We start from the raw sequence: 14688 nt of genomic DNA, 5'->3' as shown, positions 1-14688 counted from the left end.
ATTTGTTTATCATAGTTGTATCTAAAAAACCATTCATAAGATTTTTTGATTGAATTTATTATAAAATTGTTCTATCCCTAAATTTCCCTTTACAAGGTTCTGTGGAAGGTCAAGCACTGTATAGTCATATTCTATATTTGTTTATCCCAATCCAGAAACCTTTTTTTTCATTTCATTAGTCATTTTCATGCATAGAATCATTAGATTTTTCTATTTTTTAAGTTCTATCATGAAATTGAACATGATAAATCACTTTCCTAATCCTCCTTTTGCTATTGAAAAAAATAAAATTATTTAAGGGTCAAGTTTTATTTCAGACCTTAAACCTTTTTTAGTGGGTTGAGTTTGAAGTTTATACTTTGTTCATGACAAGTTTTGATATTAAGACTATACAAAACCTTTTCTTGGGTGAAGTTTGAATTTCATGGTCATAGTTTGAAGTTCACACCCTACAATTTTTTTCTTGGGTCCAGTTTGAGAATAATACCTTGCAAAACGTTTTCTTTTGATTAGTTTTTTAAGTACACATTAAAACTGTTTCAAATTTCATACCTTGAACATTATTAACTCTTTCTACAGTGACTGTCCCTAAGTCAGGATGTCTTTTCCTCAATGATTTACGTATCAATTGAACCTGAAATATGAACATATTTAAATAAATCATTGAAGGAAAGGTAAAAATATATGTTTATATATATACACATCAAAATGACAATACAATTTTCAAGAAGTATAACAAAAATTGCAGTCAAAGAAAATACATGTACTTTTCAAACACATTATGAGACAGTCTTTATGGTGTCACATAGATACCTGTAGGCACAAATGCAAGACTGGGAATAAGCCTTCAATAAAGGGATATAACCCTTTGAAATAGTATGTTATGATACTTGATTTATGACTGCTATGCCAAGACACTAAAGGTTATATACTGAATTTGAAAACTTTCCATATGCATGTGGCAGGTAACTGAGTTCCTTTTGAACCAACGTAAATGTTAAACAAATAAATATGATTTACCTGATCATAATAAGGTGTAACAACTCCTATTTTCTTTGCTTGTCTTGGTCCCCATTGTGATGGCCATGTATCATACAATTCCTTCACCCTCTCTACAATTTCCTGTACTTCAGAGGTGTTATAGAATGAAACACTGTCCATGTCCTGTATTTCTACACCCTGCACCCCGTAAAACATCAATGGTGTTATCTCTAACACAGATTGAAGGTTAGACTGTGATATCAGCCGATCTGGTCCTCCGTAGAATACAGAAGATATGAAACGTAGAATTTCCATTTTTGTACGATAGTTTATACTTAGCAAAAGGTTTAAGGAATTTGACTTGTCCATTCTATTTGAGTAAGAGTCATAGTACAGATGAAGTCGTTCTAACAGGGACATATTAAATTTCTGCTGCATAGCTTCTGGACTGTAGACCTTTGGACTGATTTGTTGGTGATCTCCAGCTAAAATTATACATGTTGTTTCAGATGCAAGTGTTAATGGCATGACAGTCTCTGCCTCTAATGCCTGTGCTGCTTCATCAACGAATATATGTGTAAAATAATCTTTAATTCCAAGATTGGTCAATGCTAAGGATGTTGCCAAGGTTACGATTACAATTCTACGCTTCTGGATATCTTCTCTTGATGGAATAACAAACATTGTTTTATCCTTAGAAATGAGGCAATATTTCTGAACAGTTGGTGTAACAGTGTTTACTCGACGCTCAGTGAAGTATACACGACGTAAAAGCTGTGTCTGTTTAGTTTTCTGTAAATATGGATCCAAGTGTTTAGTGATGTACAAGTCTGCAGCACTGGAAAAAAACAAACATTTCAGAGGTTAATTACGAAGATCTATCAGCAACAGATATTTTCAATTTTTATGCACAATTAATTTGACACTAGAACACACCTGCGAAATCGAGAGCATTGAGAGCTTGGTTGAAAGTATGTAAACTGTTTCTGGAGAATTTTTGTAAGATATTTTGTTTCTGGAGAATTTCAGTAAAAGATTTCATGTCTGGAGAATTTCAGAAAAGGTATAAAAATTTATAGGTACTTGGAAACAGTTTAACCCCGCTCCCTTTTTTTCAAAGTCTGTTATTATTCTGTTTCTGTTAAATTACAGTATTTTCGCGTAACTGTATACTATGAACATACGCATATTATAAATACAGTGTATTTGCTTTTAACTATATATTTCTAGTTTCTTCTCCTAGGCGATCACTGCTATATTATATAGAGAGTCTCTATCAACGCGATAATTATTGTCCTGTCCCTAAGTACTCTTATGAAATTTATATTAAGTTTAAAACCGGAAGTCCTGTTTGACTTAAAAGCAAAATCGCAGGCATTTTAAGCTTGGTTGAAAGTATGTTAACTATTTTAGGATGAAATTTTGAAAAAGATTTGATGTCTGGAGAATTTAAGATATCAAAAGTCATATATGTACATGGAGGCAGGACAATATTTTTAAGCCCTCTCTTTTTTTCAAAGTCTGTTATTCATTGTTATTTATTTTGTTTTCTGTTCATCCATTACTTTCGCGTATCTGTATACTATGAAAAAAACGTGTCTATATTATAAATATTAAAGTGATTTAATTTTCTATTAAATATATATTTATTCTAAGTTTCTTCTCCATGGCGATCACTGCTATATTATATAGAGGGTCTCTATATATTATAGTACATGTATGTATACATGCAGATAAAACGGGAAAATGATTGTCCTGTCCCCGTCCGAGTACTTATGAAAATAATGTGCAAGTTAAAACCTAGGTATAATAGTAGTCGTTCTTACAATTTAAAAACCACAATATGGACAATGCTCTGATTGGCTTATTTATTTTTTTCTTTTTTGTTATCTATCGTACGATTGGATCTCAATGTTAAAACCGGTAGTCATGTCTGACTTAAAAGTCGGTCTGATGACGGAACAATATCTGGACACCTTTATTTTCGTTATTCTCCCAAAATAACCCAAACTGAATATAGTTATAAGAATGGATGACAAATGCGACTATGCACAGTACCTATAGGACACAGAGATGGGATGATTAATTTATTGTGGGAGGAAGAGAAGCGACACACAAAATGAGGTGTTCTCGTTTTTATAGTATAGATATGTGACATGTTTGTATTCTGTTGATTCATTTATTTTTGTGGATACCAATTTCGTGGTTTGGGAAGAACTTGCATTTTCATGGATATTTGATTTTGTGGTTTTGCCAAGGTCTACATACATTCTAATAGAAAATTTGTAATTCTTTATACATTGGAATTAGTGGTTCCTTAGTAACCACAAAATTAATAAAAATTGCTTTCCAAAGAATAATAATGAATCCACAGTAATACAAATAAAGTTAGATTCTGGTGGCAAAGGTTTATTTTTGTGTAACATGTTTGTGTTGTTTATGTCAGGTGTGTTTATGCTTGCAGCTCATTATTCGCTGTGTGAATTGTTAAAATGGCAACATTAAAAATCTTTTCTTGCATCATTATTTCCTGTTTGTTCCTGCTCATAACCCCTCTTCACTTTTATTACGCATTTATACAAGAGCTTTCTGTGAGAAACAATGAAATAATACAGGTTCTTCAAACAGTTCAAACAGTATTTTTGTGGGATGCGTTCCAATAATGTATTCAGTTCATGTTATATATCCCTAATTTTCAAGTGTAACCAGAAACATGAGTGCATGTATTTACCAAGCCTTCTACCTACCTGTTAGATTGGGCACATATCAGTATTTTAGAAGTGGGTCTTTCTTTCAGCAGTACCATTGCTGCCTGGCCAATAGTTTCAGTTTTACCAGTACCAAAGGCACCATAGATAACAAATGGTGGAGTATAGCCTGTTCTTTCTGCAACAATATGCTGTACAGCTTGTACCTGGTCTCCATTCAGAATATTAGAGCTAAAGTAGAAACACATCAAAATTTAAATATATTTGCTTAATTTTCCAAGATATAAACACATCTAGAACACTTAAAAATTTTATAATGATTTTAATGATAATTTTCTAAAATATTTACAATGTACTTACCCTTTGACATTTTGATAGGTATAAAATGCCATTGTTATTTCAAATTCAAATTCAATAACATGTGAATATTAATAATTATTTTTACTAGTTTAGAGAAGATAAGTAATGGTTTAATCATAAAAAAGATCGAGGAATCTGATGTTCAGTAGTTGTCGTTTATTGATGGGGTTCATACCTGTTTCTCCTTTTTTATATAGATTAGACCGTTAGGTTTCCCGTTTAAATAGTTTTACACTAGTAATTTTTGGGGGCTCTTTATAGCTTTGCAGTTAGGTGTGAGCCAAGGCTCCGTGTTGAAGACGTTCTTTAACCTATAATGGTTTACTTTTACAAATTTTGACTTGGATTGAGAGTTGTCTCATTGGCACTCATACCACATCTTCTTATAACCAATAAATCAACAATTAATTACCTAACTTTGATGACCTGTTTCTCATTCCACTGTGGATTAATTCTAGAGATATCTGGGAATACTATGTCAGAAGAATTAAGACAGTCAATAGCATGATGCATCATACAGAACAATCCTCTATCCATCTGGAACTGGATCTCTACTTCAACTTCTGATCCAGTCTTATATCCTAATTTATTCATAGCTGTTACACATGGAGGTGATAAAGCAATATAAATATGTTCCTTTCCTCGACCATCTAAATCATAATTCTCTTTCCCGATGAGAACAGCTTCGTACACAATATTATCATGCTGATCACTAGGAGCTAAGAGTACAGTTCTTACACTTGTCAGAATCAGTTTACCAGCATCTGTATCCTCTGTTAGATAGTCTATCAATGGAACCTTAGCAAACAATTCACCACTTTGAGCATACAAATAAGTTGTTCCCTGTATAGCATTCTGTAATTCTATCTGGGTACAGAGGTTATAACTAAAATAAACATTTTGAAATTAGTTTGAGATCTTCTTATGACTAAAAATATAGTATACATAATTTACTTTTTCTAGAAGACATATTATCTTTTAAACAAATGATATATTTGTAAGTGTATCTTTAAATAAACTTTCCCCAGGACATCATGGGATGGTAATATATAATGATACAAATTTGATATCACTCTATATTAATATTCTAATTCATAATATATGGAAATTAGCATTTAAGTATTGGTATCAATTTTCATAAAGTGAGGAAAAATTGATTTCACAATTTAATATAGATTTTTCGAACAAGGCTATAGTAAGTGGGTTTTTTTTTTAACTCGTAAATTTGTGACTCAATTATACCCTCATGTTGGTAAGCACTCAACTCTCTCCCTTAACTAAGAAAGTGGTGTAACAGTGCAACAATGCAAAAATATACACCAAACTTATAAAGACCTTATTTCTAAAACTGGCATTTATGAGAACAACGGTAAGCGTTAATCTGTTAAAAGCAATTTGAGGAAGTAATACATACCTAGAAATAATTTGATGTCTGGTAATCTCTTCTAACTCTAGAAGTTTATGCATCTTATGATGATAATTATTACGATTAAGTTCTGTAGCCACTGTGTGCTGTGTAATAACATTCTCTGAGGATAATGGAGCTTTATACTGACGTTTTAACTTTTCTCCAAGTTCATCTACAAACTTGGTTTCAAATCTCACAATTTCTCTGTTTTCACTTGTCCATCTATCAAACTGAAGTTTCTGTCGCAAAGATTTAACTTTCTCATGTATGGACTTAGCTCCTACCTCTACTGCTAATTTACGTACGAGAACTGGCTGAGTGCCAAAATCAAAAACAACCCATTGGCTAAATGATCCAAACATAGTTCCATTAAAGTTAACAGTCACAATAAAACATGGGTTACCAGAATTGTCCACATCTTCAAATGAGGTTCCTGGTGCAATCTGACAACCTCTGTCTAAATTACTTCCTTGTATGTTGAAATGGAGACGGTCTCTGTTATATAATAGCGCTACTCTTTCTAGTGGCATCTACAAATAAAACAGGATTAAAATTATAGATAGTGCAGTATCAACAAACAAATGGGTCAATATCCCTACTGCGCCTCGAATTGAGGAACACAAAAGTTGTGTGTAAACAAAAAATCTCTGTGTAGTGAAGTTGGACATGTTTATATCTTAAACAAGTGACTGAGCTTAACTGTTTGTGTTGATTTTGAAAGTAGAGGACCATTGAGTAACTATGTAAAAACTGTGCAGTTTTCAAATGTATTTAAAAAACTTAATGTGTGATAAAAGGGATTTTTTAACATGAAGAGCTGCATCACAAAAGGATTTTCGGTGTATGCTAATTTACGGGGAAAATTAATCACACTTTGTACCCCGAAAATTTAACCACATATGTGAAAATGTCTCAGTTTCGAAACGAAACATCATACATATCAAAGTTTACGATATGGACTGAGCTACAGAAAAAAACGTTACCATAACCGCCTATGGAGAAACAACTTCGCATATTTTCGCAAATGAAAGTAGATTTTTAAAAATGTGTGATAAAAAAATTAGCCTCCACAATTTTTCATAAAATTAAAAGGAATTATTTAAACTAAACTAGTCTATCAAAATAAATGAAATGGGAGTTTTAGAATGTAGGAAAGAGTAGTGGTCATAAAGTGTATGAAAATATTCTTTGAAATTTCAAAATGTTTAACTTAACTTCATAAGGTGGTGTCTTTTTCATAATATTGTATTGGTTGCCAATCCATCATTTATAATATCTTTAATGTAATACACATTCCTCTTATTGCATAAATTGCTGAAATCATTTTACTGAGTAGTTATTGTTCCTTTTTATCATGTGTAAAAGAGCTTATAAATTTAAATAATTAAAGGATTGAATCACTGACAAAAAAATAATTTTAATATTCCAAAATCTAAGCTGTCTAAAGAGCAAAAATTCCATATCAAAAGTATAGGTTTAAAGAGGATTATCTATACATATTAGCCATAGAACACATATCAATCTTTTGCCCATTACTTACCCTAGATTTTACAATAAAGGTCCAAGTAAAATTAGCATTCTTTTCTTCTTCATATATACTTAAACTTTCTGCACAAGTTACATTAACTCCTAATAGGTTCTCTGTTATCTGAAAAGTACAAATCTGCTGTAAATCCATTCTATTCTCATGACATGATGTTAATACCAGTTAATTAAAATAAATTTCAAATATGTATTCAAAACAGGATTTACAAGTATTGAACAGCATTGAGCAGAAAATATGCTATTTGGTTTTTTTTTTCTCTATTATCATTCAATTTTACTGCCAATAATGATTTACAGCTGTTATCCTAATGCTAGGAAGTTAAAGGTTTAGTTTGCTTGCTTGCTTTACTTGTATTCAAGTTTGCTCAAGCATTGTAATTAAGATTGATATCTGCAAACAATATAAGAAGCGAAGTGAAACCTGTATAAAGGTAATTTTGTCATTATTTGATAACTGTAAATTCAGAAATTATTGCATGCATTTATTATTGCGATTTTGTCATTTTAGACTAAAATGCGATTTTAATTTTTGCAATTTTGAGGAAAATCCTGTTTAATTCATATTAAAAATGTGACTTTAAATTATTGCAATTATAACCCTGTCGCATTTTTCCTAATAAGATAAACATCGCAATTATTTCTGAATTTACAGTATTTGATAATGTTTAATCAAATTTAATAATGTATACAGTTTAACTCCACCTTTTTATATTGTTTTCAGATGTCAATCTTACTCTAAGAATTCTGGCTTGTTCCTGGCCAGTACTTACTACTTTCACACTGGAATCTTCACTTTCATACTGTTCTACTAACTGATCCATAAAGGAGAACACCTGTTCTTGTCTGGCCATGTCACGCTTCATTTGTCTCCATTCATACCGTTCCCTCCACTCGTCTAGTTCCTCCTGGCTATGGGCTGATTGACATAAGTTGTACATGTCAGGTACATTAGAGTATTGACATTTGTTGCCATTATCATGTCTGAAAAGAATTGATATTTTTGTGATTGAAAATCAATGTTTTTTTCAAGACTCTTAAGCAATCAAACAAATGTAATTCTGAGAAAAATAATAATGTCTATCCTTAAAATTCTGGTAAATCAATTTAATCTGTAGTAGCTAAATACTTAAATTTATAAGTAACAGGAACTATATCCTTTGACCTTTGCTTTTGACTGTCAGACATAAAAAAAAAAACACATTTTAAATACAATAGATTCATTTATTTTCTATGAACCAATTCTCTAGATTGAGTAAATTTTCTTGAACATTAGCTTTTGTGATTTTTTTACAAAGTCTGCAAACAACTTTATAGAAATTTTTAAAATTACATAGAACTTTGAATCTGTGCTTCTCCTGTACCCTCAAAATCCAGAAAATTGGTATCCCACAATTATTATTCCACCTACAATACCAACCTTAAAAATAAATAATGTCTCCACTTATAACTTTTTATAAGACATTTTGTACTTGATTTCTTACAACTAGATAATTTAAAAAAGACTTACTGTGGACATAATGTATAATTAATAGCAGCAAGTCCCCATGGAGGTTGTCTGTAATTCCACTGATGCTCCTTATCAGAGTTAACATTAAAGTTATGTTTGTCAGAGGCACAGTGTTCATCCCATTGTTTCTGACTGTTACACTGTACACCGCAGTATGGACAGTAATGTGTACTAGCTTTAATATGTGTGGGTAAAATAACTTTATTCTGTTGTACATTAACTACAGATTCACCGCTGGCAATTCTACTCTTCTCTGATGATGCCCTCTTCTCCTGGGCCTCTTTACTTAACTCAAATAAATCATCTGGAGTCTTAGCTAAAATAAATGATAATTCAATATAAGATTCATTTTGTAGCTTTAGTCAATTAACAATATTTTTTTCTAAAGTACATGTATGTAATCTGTGGTACACATAAAATTTTATAATACATTTTTTTTCTTTTTTCTGGTGGATACCGTATTCGGTCGTGTATAGTCCGCAGTTTTCCCCCTTAAATATGAAGTTTTTACAAGGGGTGCGGACTATACACAACTATAGATGGTTTTCAAAATTAATAAAAAAAAAAATCTTCTTTCTCTTTCTTCATTAATGTATATTGGAGATGTTTATTATATTTATAAAGAATATATAAGATTAAATAGTTTTTTAAATTTTGATTACTGCTAATTAATTTAGATAAATGTTTGATCCCTTTTTTCTTTTGTTCCATAATATTCAAATTATTTCTGTTATATTAGATATCAGCTTGGACATACTTAGACAAATATTGACTTTAAAATTAAAAACTGTACTTTTATAAAATTATAAAATATTAATTACCTGATAAAAAAAAGCTCTACCATTTCATTATTTTTCATGAAATAAATAAAACAAAATTATATATATATTAAATATATGGATAATAGGTTCCTTTCAATGGATTTTTACAGTGAATTTTTTATAAAATAATAAAATAAAAAATAAAAATAAAAAAATAAATTTCAAAACTTTTTTTCCTGATTTTAAGGGAATGAACAGGGGTGCGGACTATACACGGCCGAAAATACGGTAGTTGTCTCATTGCAATTGCCACATTTTCTTATTTCTATAAAGAATGCAAGTTTCGTCAAGCATATCTAAATATTCTCATTCATGCTGATGCTTTCTAAGAGGAGTGATTGTATACCCCTTTTAAAGCATCTCTGAACTCTCATTAAAAAATAAAATATTTACCATCATGAGCACACATCCACTGCCAGATTTTAAGTTCTTCCTCACTGTGAGCAAAGGTACAATGTCCAGCTCCATTATATGCACATTTATTTCTTTCTTTAACACCTTTACATAACAAGAAACGGAATCCTGCAGGGATTTTCTTAGGTAGTGGTCTTATTTCTTTATTTGTGGTAGCTAGTAATACCATTTTATTGGCCGACCAATTAGAATGTCCTTTAGCACAACGATCTTTATCACCATCCTGAATACTTTTCTGTCCTTTCTTCCAGCATGTTGAGCAGATTTGCAAAATAACCCATGGGCAAGATTCCTCGTCAAATTCCATCTCCGACCTTTTCTGTTCTTTTGCCTGTATTGGCTGATTAGCTGTTGACTTTAACGTAGATGCCAATGTTGGTGTAGATGGAACTATTGAAACAGGTTGTGTCCTATTCTGTTGCTGCTGTTCTTGTCCCGATAAGACTTTATTGACCTCATTGACAATTTCTTCCTGCGATAATCCAGAATCTCTCTCCAACATCCAAATATCTCTTTCTACAAAACTGTGTGCAAATCTACAATCCCCAGTTCTACTGTTTCTACAATATTTCAACCATTTACATAATTTGAAGAAGGCTGTCTTATGTAGAAATCCCCTGCTGTTTATCATAGTAATGGTTCCGTCAATACCAAAGTGAGCCAAAATTTTAGACGATAGCCAAGGATGTAATTCTACACTACAAACAGTATTGTTAGACTCGGACATAAAACTTATCAACATGGGAACATGGTTGAAGCAAGCACGGCAAATGAAACTGAAATTTCCATCGTGTTTCCTTAGAATGTCCATCATGGTGTATCGCTGACTTCGATTCTGAAGTATAAATTCTGTGATACTGAACTGTTCATCTTTTTCCATTGTCCACAAATTCTGTTCAATTTCAGAGTGGGCAAAGCTGCATACTTCAGGACCATATAAGCAGTAAGATGGATTTCTGTATACATAACTATTACATAACTTATATCTACCAAGAAAGTCTCGATGATTCTTCCTTTCACGTACATGTAAATAGATCTGTGAATTCCTGGATCTGACAACAAATATATCTTCCTCACACTTATGTGTGACGTCATGTAAAAATATCTGTCCAAAATCTCCAGGCATACAACAGTTTTTACACAAAAGTCTAAATTCATGTGTATCCTTGTACGGAAATATAATTTTAGTAGGCTTCGTTTCATCTCCTTGTTTAATTATTACAGGATTATAATCTAGTTTTGGTGCTTCAGATTGTATATTAGGTGTTGGCATTCTTACAGGTGGTGCATGTTGCTGTCTTGGAAGACCTGAAAGATAAATAGTACATTATACTCTAATTTTAAGATATAAAATTAAGCTCTAAGAGAGAAAAAATATTAAGTACAGGTTTATTTTAAAAGTGTTAAAATTCTTTTCTCGATTGTTGTATGTTAAGTGTACCATAACAACAATTTTACCTTTCTTTGATACCTACTGAGAGAGAAATCCTTCTGAAATAATATCTTTGCAGAACCTACCTTAAAGATTAATGTTCAATTTGTACTCGTCTTGAATATGCATGTAATATTTGATAGTGGACAACAAGAATATGCTAATCAACGTAAAGTTGTGGTGATTTACGACCATAAAGTAATTGTATAATTTCAAGTAATGTACAATAATTTTTTCGTTTATATTAATACCTGGATTAAATTCAAAGTAATAACATCAGAACAGAAAACTTGAATATGAATAAATAATGAAGTTGAAAATACAAAACAAAAAAGTAGAAAGTAACCTCTCTTTACTGCAGATACATTGGTAAACCATAATACATTGACTAAAATCTAATTTCTATAATTTTATGATTTATCAGTGCTTTAAATATATACTTGAATATAGTTGTTTTTAACTTTGGAGAGATAAAAAAGAAGAAGAAGTTTAGTATAATATAAAAGAACAAAAATGTGTCCCCAGTACACGAATGCCCCACTCGCACTATCATTTTCTATGTTTAGTGGACCGTGAAATTGGGGTAAACCCTCTAATTTGGCATTAAAATTAAAAAGATCATATTATAAGGAACATGTTTACTAAGTTTGAAGTCGATTGGACTTCAACTTCATCAAAAACTACCTTGACCAAAAACTTTAACCTAAAGCGGGACAGACAGACGAACGAACGGTCGGACGAACAAACGGACGCACTGACCAGAAAACATAATGCCCCTCTACTATCGTAGGTGGGGCATAAAAAAAGATTCTTTTAACCTTTTTAAGACCTACCATTGAACATTGGAGGTCTGTTAAGAGGAGGTGGTGGGAATGCATATCTTGACGGGTGTGATAGGGGCATCATCGGTTGCATCAATGGTGGTGGAGGTTGTGACAAGTTTGGCATAGGATGGTGGAACATAGAAGGTGGCCCTGTGGTGTTGATTATAGGTCCTGACAGTAATGGCTGACCCGTATACATGGCTGACTGTTGGTTAGTAGACATTGGTGGTCTTGGAGGATTCTGTAACAGTGGTGGCCTTCTCTGAAGTGGTGGCTGTGGTGGTGGTATTTCACCAACAGGTTGATGTCTAGTTGTTTCCTTAGTCTCAAATCTTGGTGCTCTAACAGGTTCTGGAGGTGTTTCTGTTCTAGATCTACTGGTCTCCTTTACTTGTTCTTTTTGTACAACAAGTGGAGTATCAGGAACAGTCTGTTTTATTTCTACTGGTTTCTTGTTTTTATAACTCATACCAGGTATCTCCTGCTTCTGAAGCTGCTTCAGCTTGCTTTCTATGGAATTCAGTTGATCACTGGACACTGAAATATTTGAAGTTCGGTTGAGTAAAAATTAACTGTTCTAAAAAATATCCTATATGATATCATATATCTTATAAATAGTGCTTAATATTCATTGGAAAAAATGAAACGTTGATGACTTTGGCACAGACATATCATAGATAAGATCACTCTATCAGCAAATTGATTTCATTGTAAATTTTATGATTTAATGTAGACTTCAAATTTAGACAAAAAGTAGACACTTTAAAAAGGTTTGCATTTCATATATTGTGTGTATAGCTTGACAACTTTAGTGTAGATTTCAGAACTTTGATGTAGATTTGACTTGTTATATATAATAATCATATCAGATTTTTTTTCTTATACAGCTGTTTCCTGTGACATATAGTTTTATGAGTATTTAAAAAAAAATATCTGTTTTTTTTATTAAATATATTATATCATTTTCATTTTCAGTTGACTTAGAGTCATTTAAAATTTCTACCCAATCATTTCTCTCTTGTGGCAGACACATACCAAATATAATAAGAGATACATGTACAGTACATAGTAAGGATGAATAATTTTGAACTCACTGATTCCCATTGACTTTAATTTGTTGATATATTCTGTAATTTGTATATCTCCCTGCTTATCTAAGGTCCATAACTCCATTTCAGCTTTGTTATGGGCAAAAGTGCAGAGTTCTTCTTTAACTTTACATGGCCTCCCTCCTTGAAAGTGTGTACATAACTTGTATCCACCATACTGTTGAAACTTAGGTTCTATCCTTGGTCGTACTTTTAACCAGTTTACTGAATTCTTTTGTCTTAGTTTAACAACAAGAATGTCATGTGTACATGTGTGTTGTGTTTCTACGTAACGAGTGCCTTGTATACCATCTCCTGTCTTTTTAAAACATATCTGACATGCTAGTTTAAAGTCATACAATGGTAAAGGAAACCTAACATCTGTGATATCATCCAGAGTTAATGTTACTGTCTTTTCTCCTTTCTTCTCTGAAGGTCTAGTAGACTTTTGGGTTTCTGACTGCTGTTGTGTAGCTTTTGACACAGCTGTTGTTGAAGAAATTTTCCCTGAAATGAATCCCAACTCACTACATAAGTCCTATAAACATTTTACAAAAGCAATATAGATTTAGTAAAATTTTAACAAAATGTTAATCTTAAAATAGCTAGCTATATATATAGCAAATCAGAACTATAATTTTGTTTAAGATTTTGATCTGAAACCTTGTTGTTATCAACAGCTTAGATAGCTGTTTCAAATAAAGATTCTCTTAACTTTTGTCTCACTGACCAACCAATGACTAGAAAATAAGTATGTCCAGTGAATTTCATAAATCTTCACTCTAAATTTCTATTTTTGGCCATGTAGTTTCAGTGAAAATCAAATAAAACTGATTTATCAGACTCTGAATATAACTTTTACTATCATTTGAAAATGTGATCAGTACAAATTTTGTGAACTTATCCCTACAAGATACAATAAAAGCAGTGATAAAAAAAAACCTCAGAGCAGTTGCAGTTTCAGAGTGTATTTCTACAACTTTTCAGGTACACAAGGTATTCTAGCATTCTAAATAGTCAAGAACATATTTCATTAGATATGGATCAAGCTCTAGTTTTTACAAGTTATTAACCTCTTCCACAATTTTACCTTTTTGGTGTTGATTTTGATGACAGAACAATTTCCCTTTTGTGTGTGGAGACCGTATATGATTCTTATTTACATATCTTTGAATTGCATCTCTATGGTTTTGAATTTTATTCTCATGATTTATTAAAACTCTCTTCTCTATATAGAAATGTTAGGTTATATAGCTACTTATTTACTTATACAAATAAGGATTTTGTCTATTAGAAATTAACAAAAAAGATGACATACATGTATATTTTCATCTGAGAGTACTGAAGCACTTTACTTTAAGATGAATTAAAATCAATTAAAATCTTAATTTTAAGTACAAACCGGGTGAAGAAAAACTATCCAAATCACTGACAGAAGTTGACTGCTTAGGCTAAAAATAAAAAGAACAGATTTTGATGAAATTAAGGATGAAAATACAGCTAAAATCATTGATAGATAACTACTACTTCTGCTTTATAAAGAAAAAAATATTGAAAAATTTATTCTTGAAAAAAACAGTACAAATTACTCATACATGTA

The 14688-nt window shown here is 31.6% G+C and overlaps 1 protein-coding gene across 2 annotated transcripts in view; it reads right to left on the bottom strand.

Annotated features, from left to right (window-relative positions):
- The window catches only part of LOC143045335 (3'-5' exoribonuclease HELZ2-like), a 33142-nt gene that overhangs the window by 12331 nt on the left and 6123 nt on the right, over positions 1 to 14688 (bottom strand). For both annotated transcript variants that reach the window (XM_076217774.1, XM_076217775.1), the window contains 12 exons: positions 14491 to 14539; positions 13095 to 13595; positions 12010 to 12537; positions 9724 to 11052; positions 8510 to 8825; positions 7773 to 7983; positions 6998 to 7105; positions 5464 to 5987; positions 4462 to 4935; positions 3729 to 3920; positions 1021 to 1819; positions 553 to 634 (listed from right to left, as the gene is read on the bottom strand). In XM_076217774.1, the coding sequence (XP_076073889.1) occupies positions 553 to 634; positions 1021 to 1819; positions 3729 to 3920; positions 4462 to 4935; positions 5464 to 5987; positions 6998 to 7105; positions 7773 to 7983; positions 8510 to 8825; positions 9724 to 11052; positions 12010 to 12537; positions 13095 to 13595; positions 14491 to 14539 (5113 nt within the window). The remainder of the gene's footprint in view (positions 1 to 552; positions 635 to 1020; positions 1820 to 3728; positions 3921 to 4461; positions 4936 to 5463; positions 5988 to 6997; positions 7106 to 7772; positions 7984 to 8509; positions 8826 to 9723; positions 11053 to 12009; positions 12538 to 13094; positions 13596 to 14490; positions 14540 to 14688) is intronic.

This window comes from Mytilus galloprovincialis, chromosome 9 (assembly GCF_965363235.1).
Source record: "Mytilus galloprovincialis chromosome 9, xbMytGall1.hap1.1, whole genome shotgun sequence".
Lineage (NCBI taxonomy): Eukaryota > Metazoa > Mollusca > Bivalvia > Mytilida > Mytilidae > Mytilus > Mytilus galloprovincialis.
This window is presented reverse-complemented; position numbering and strand designations above follow the sequence as displayed.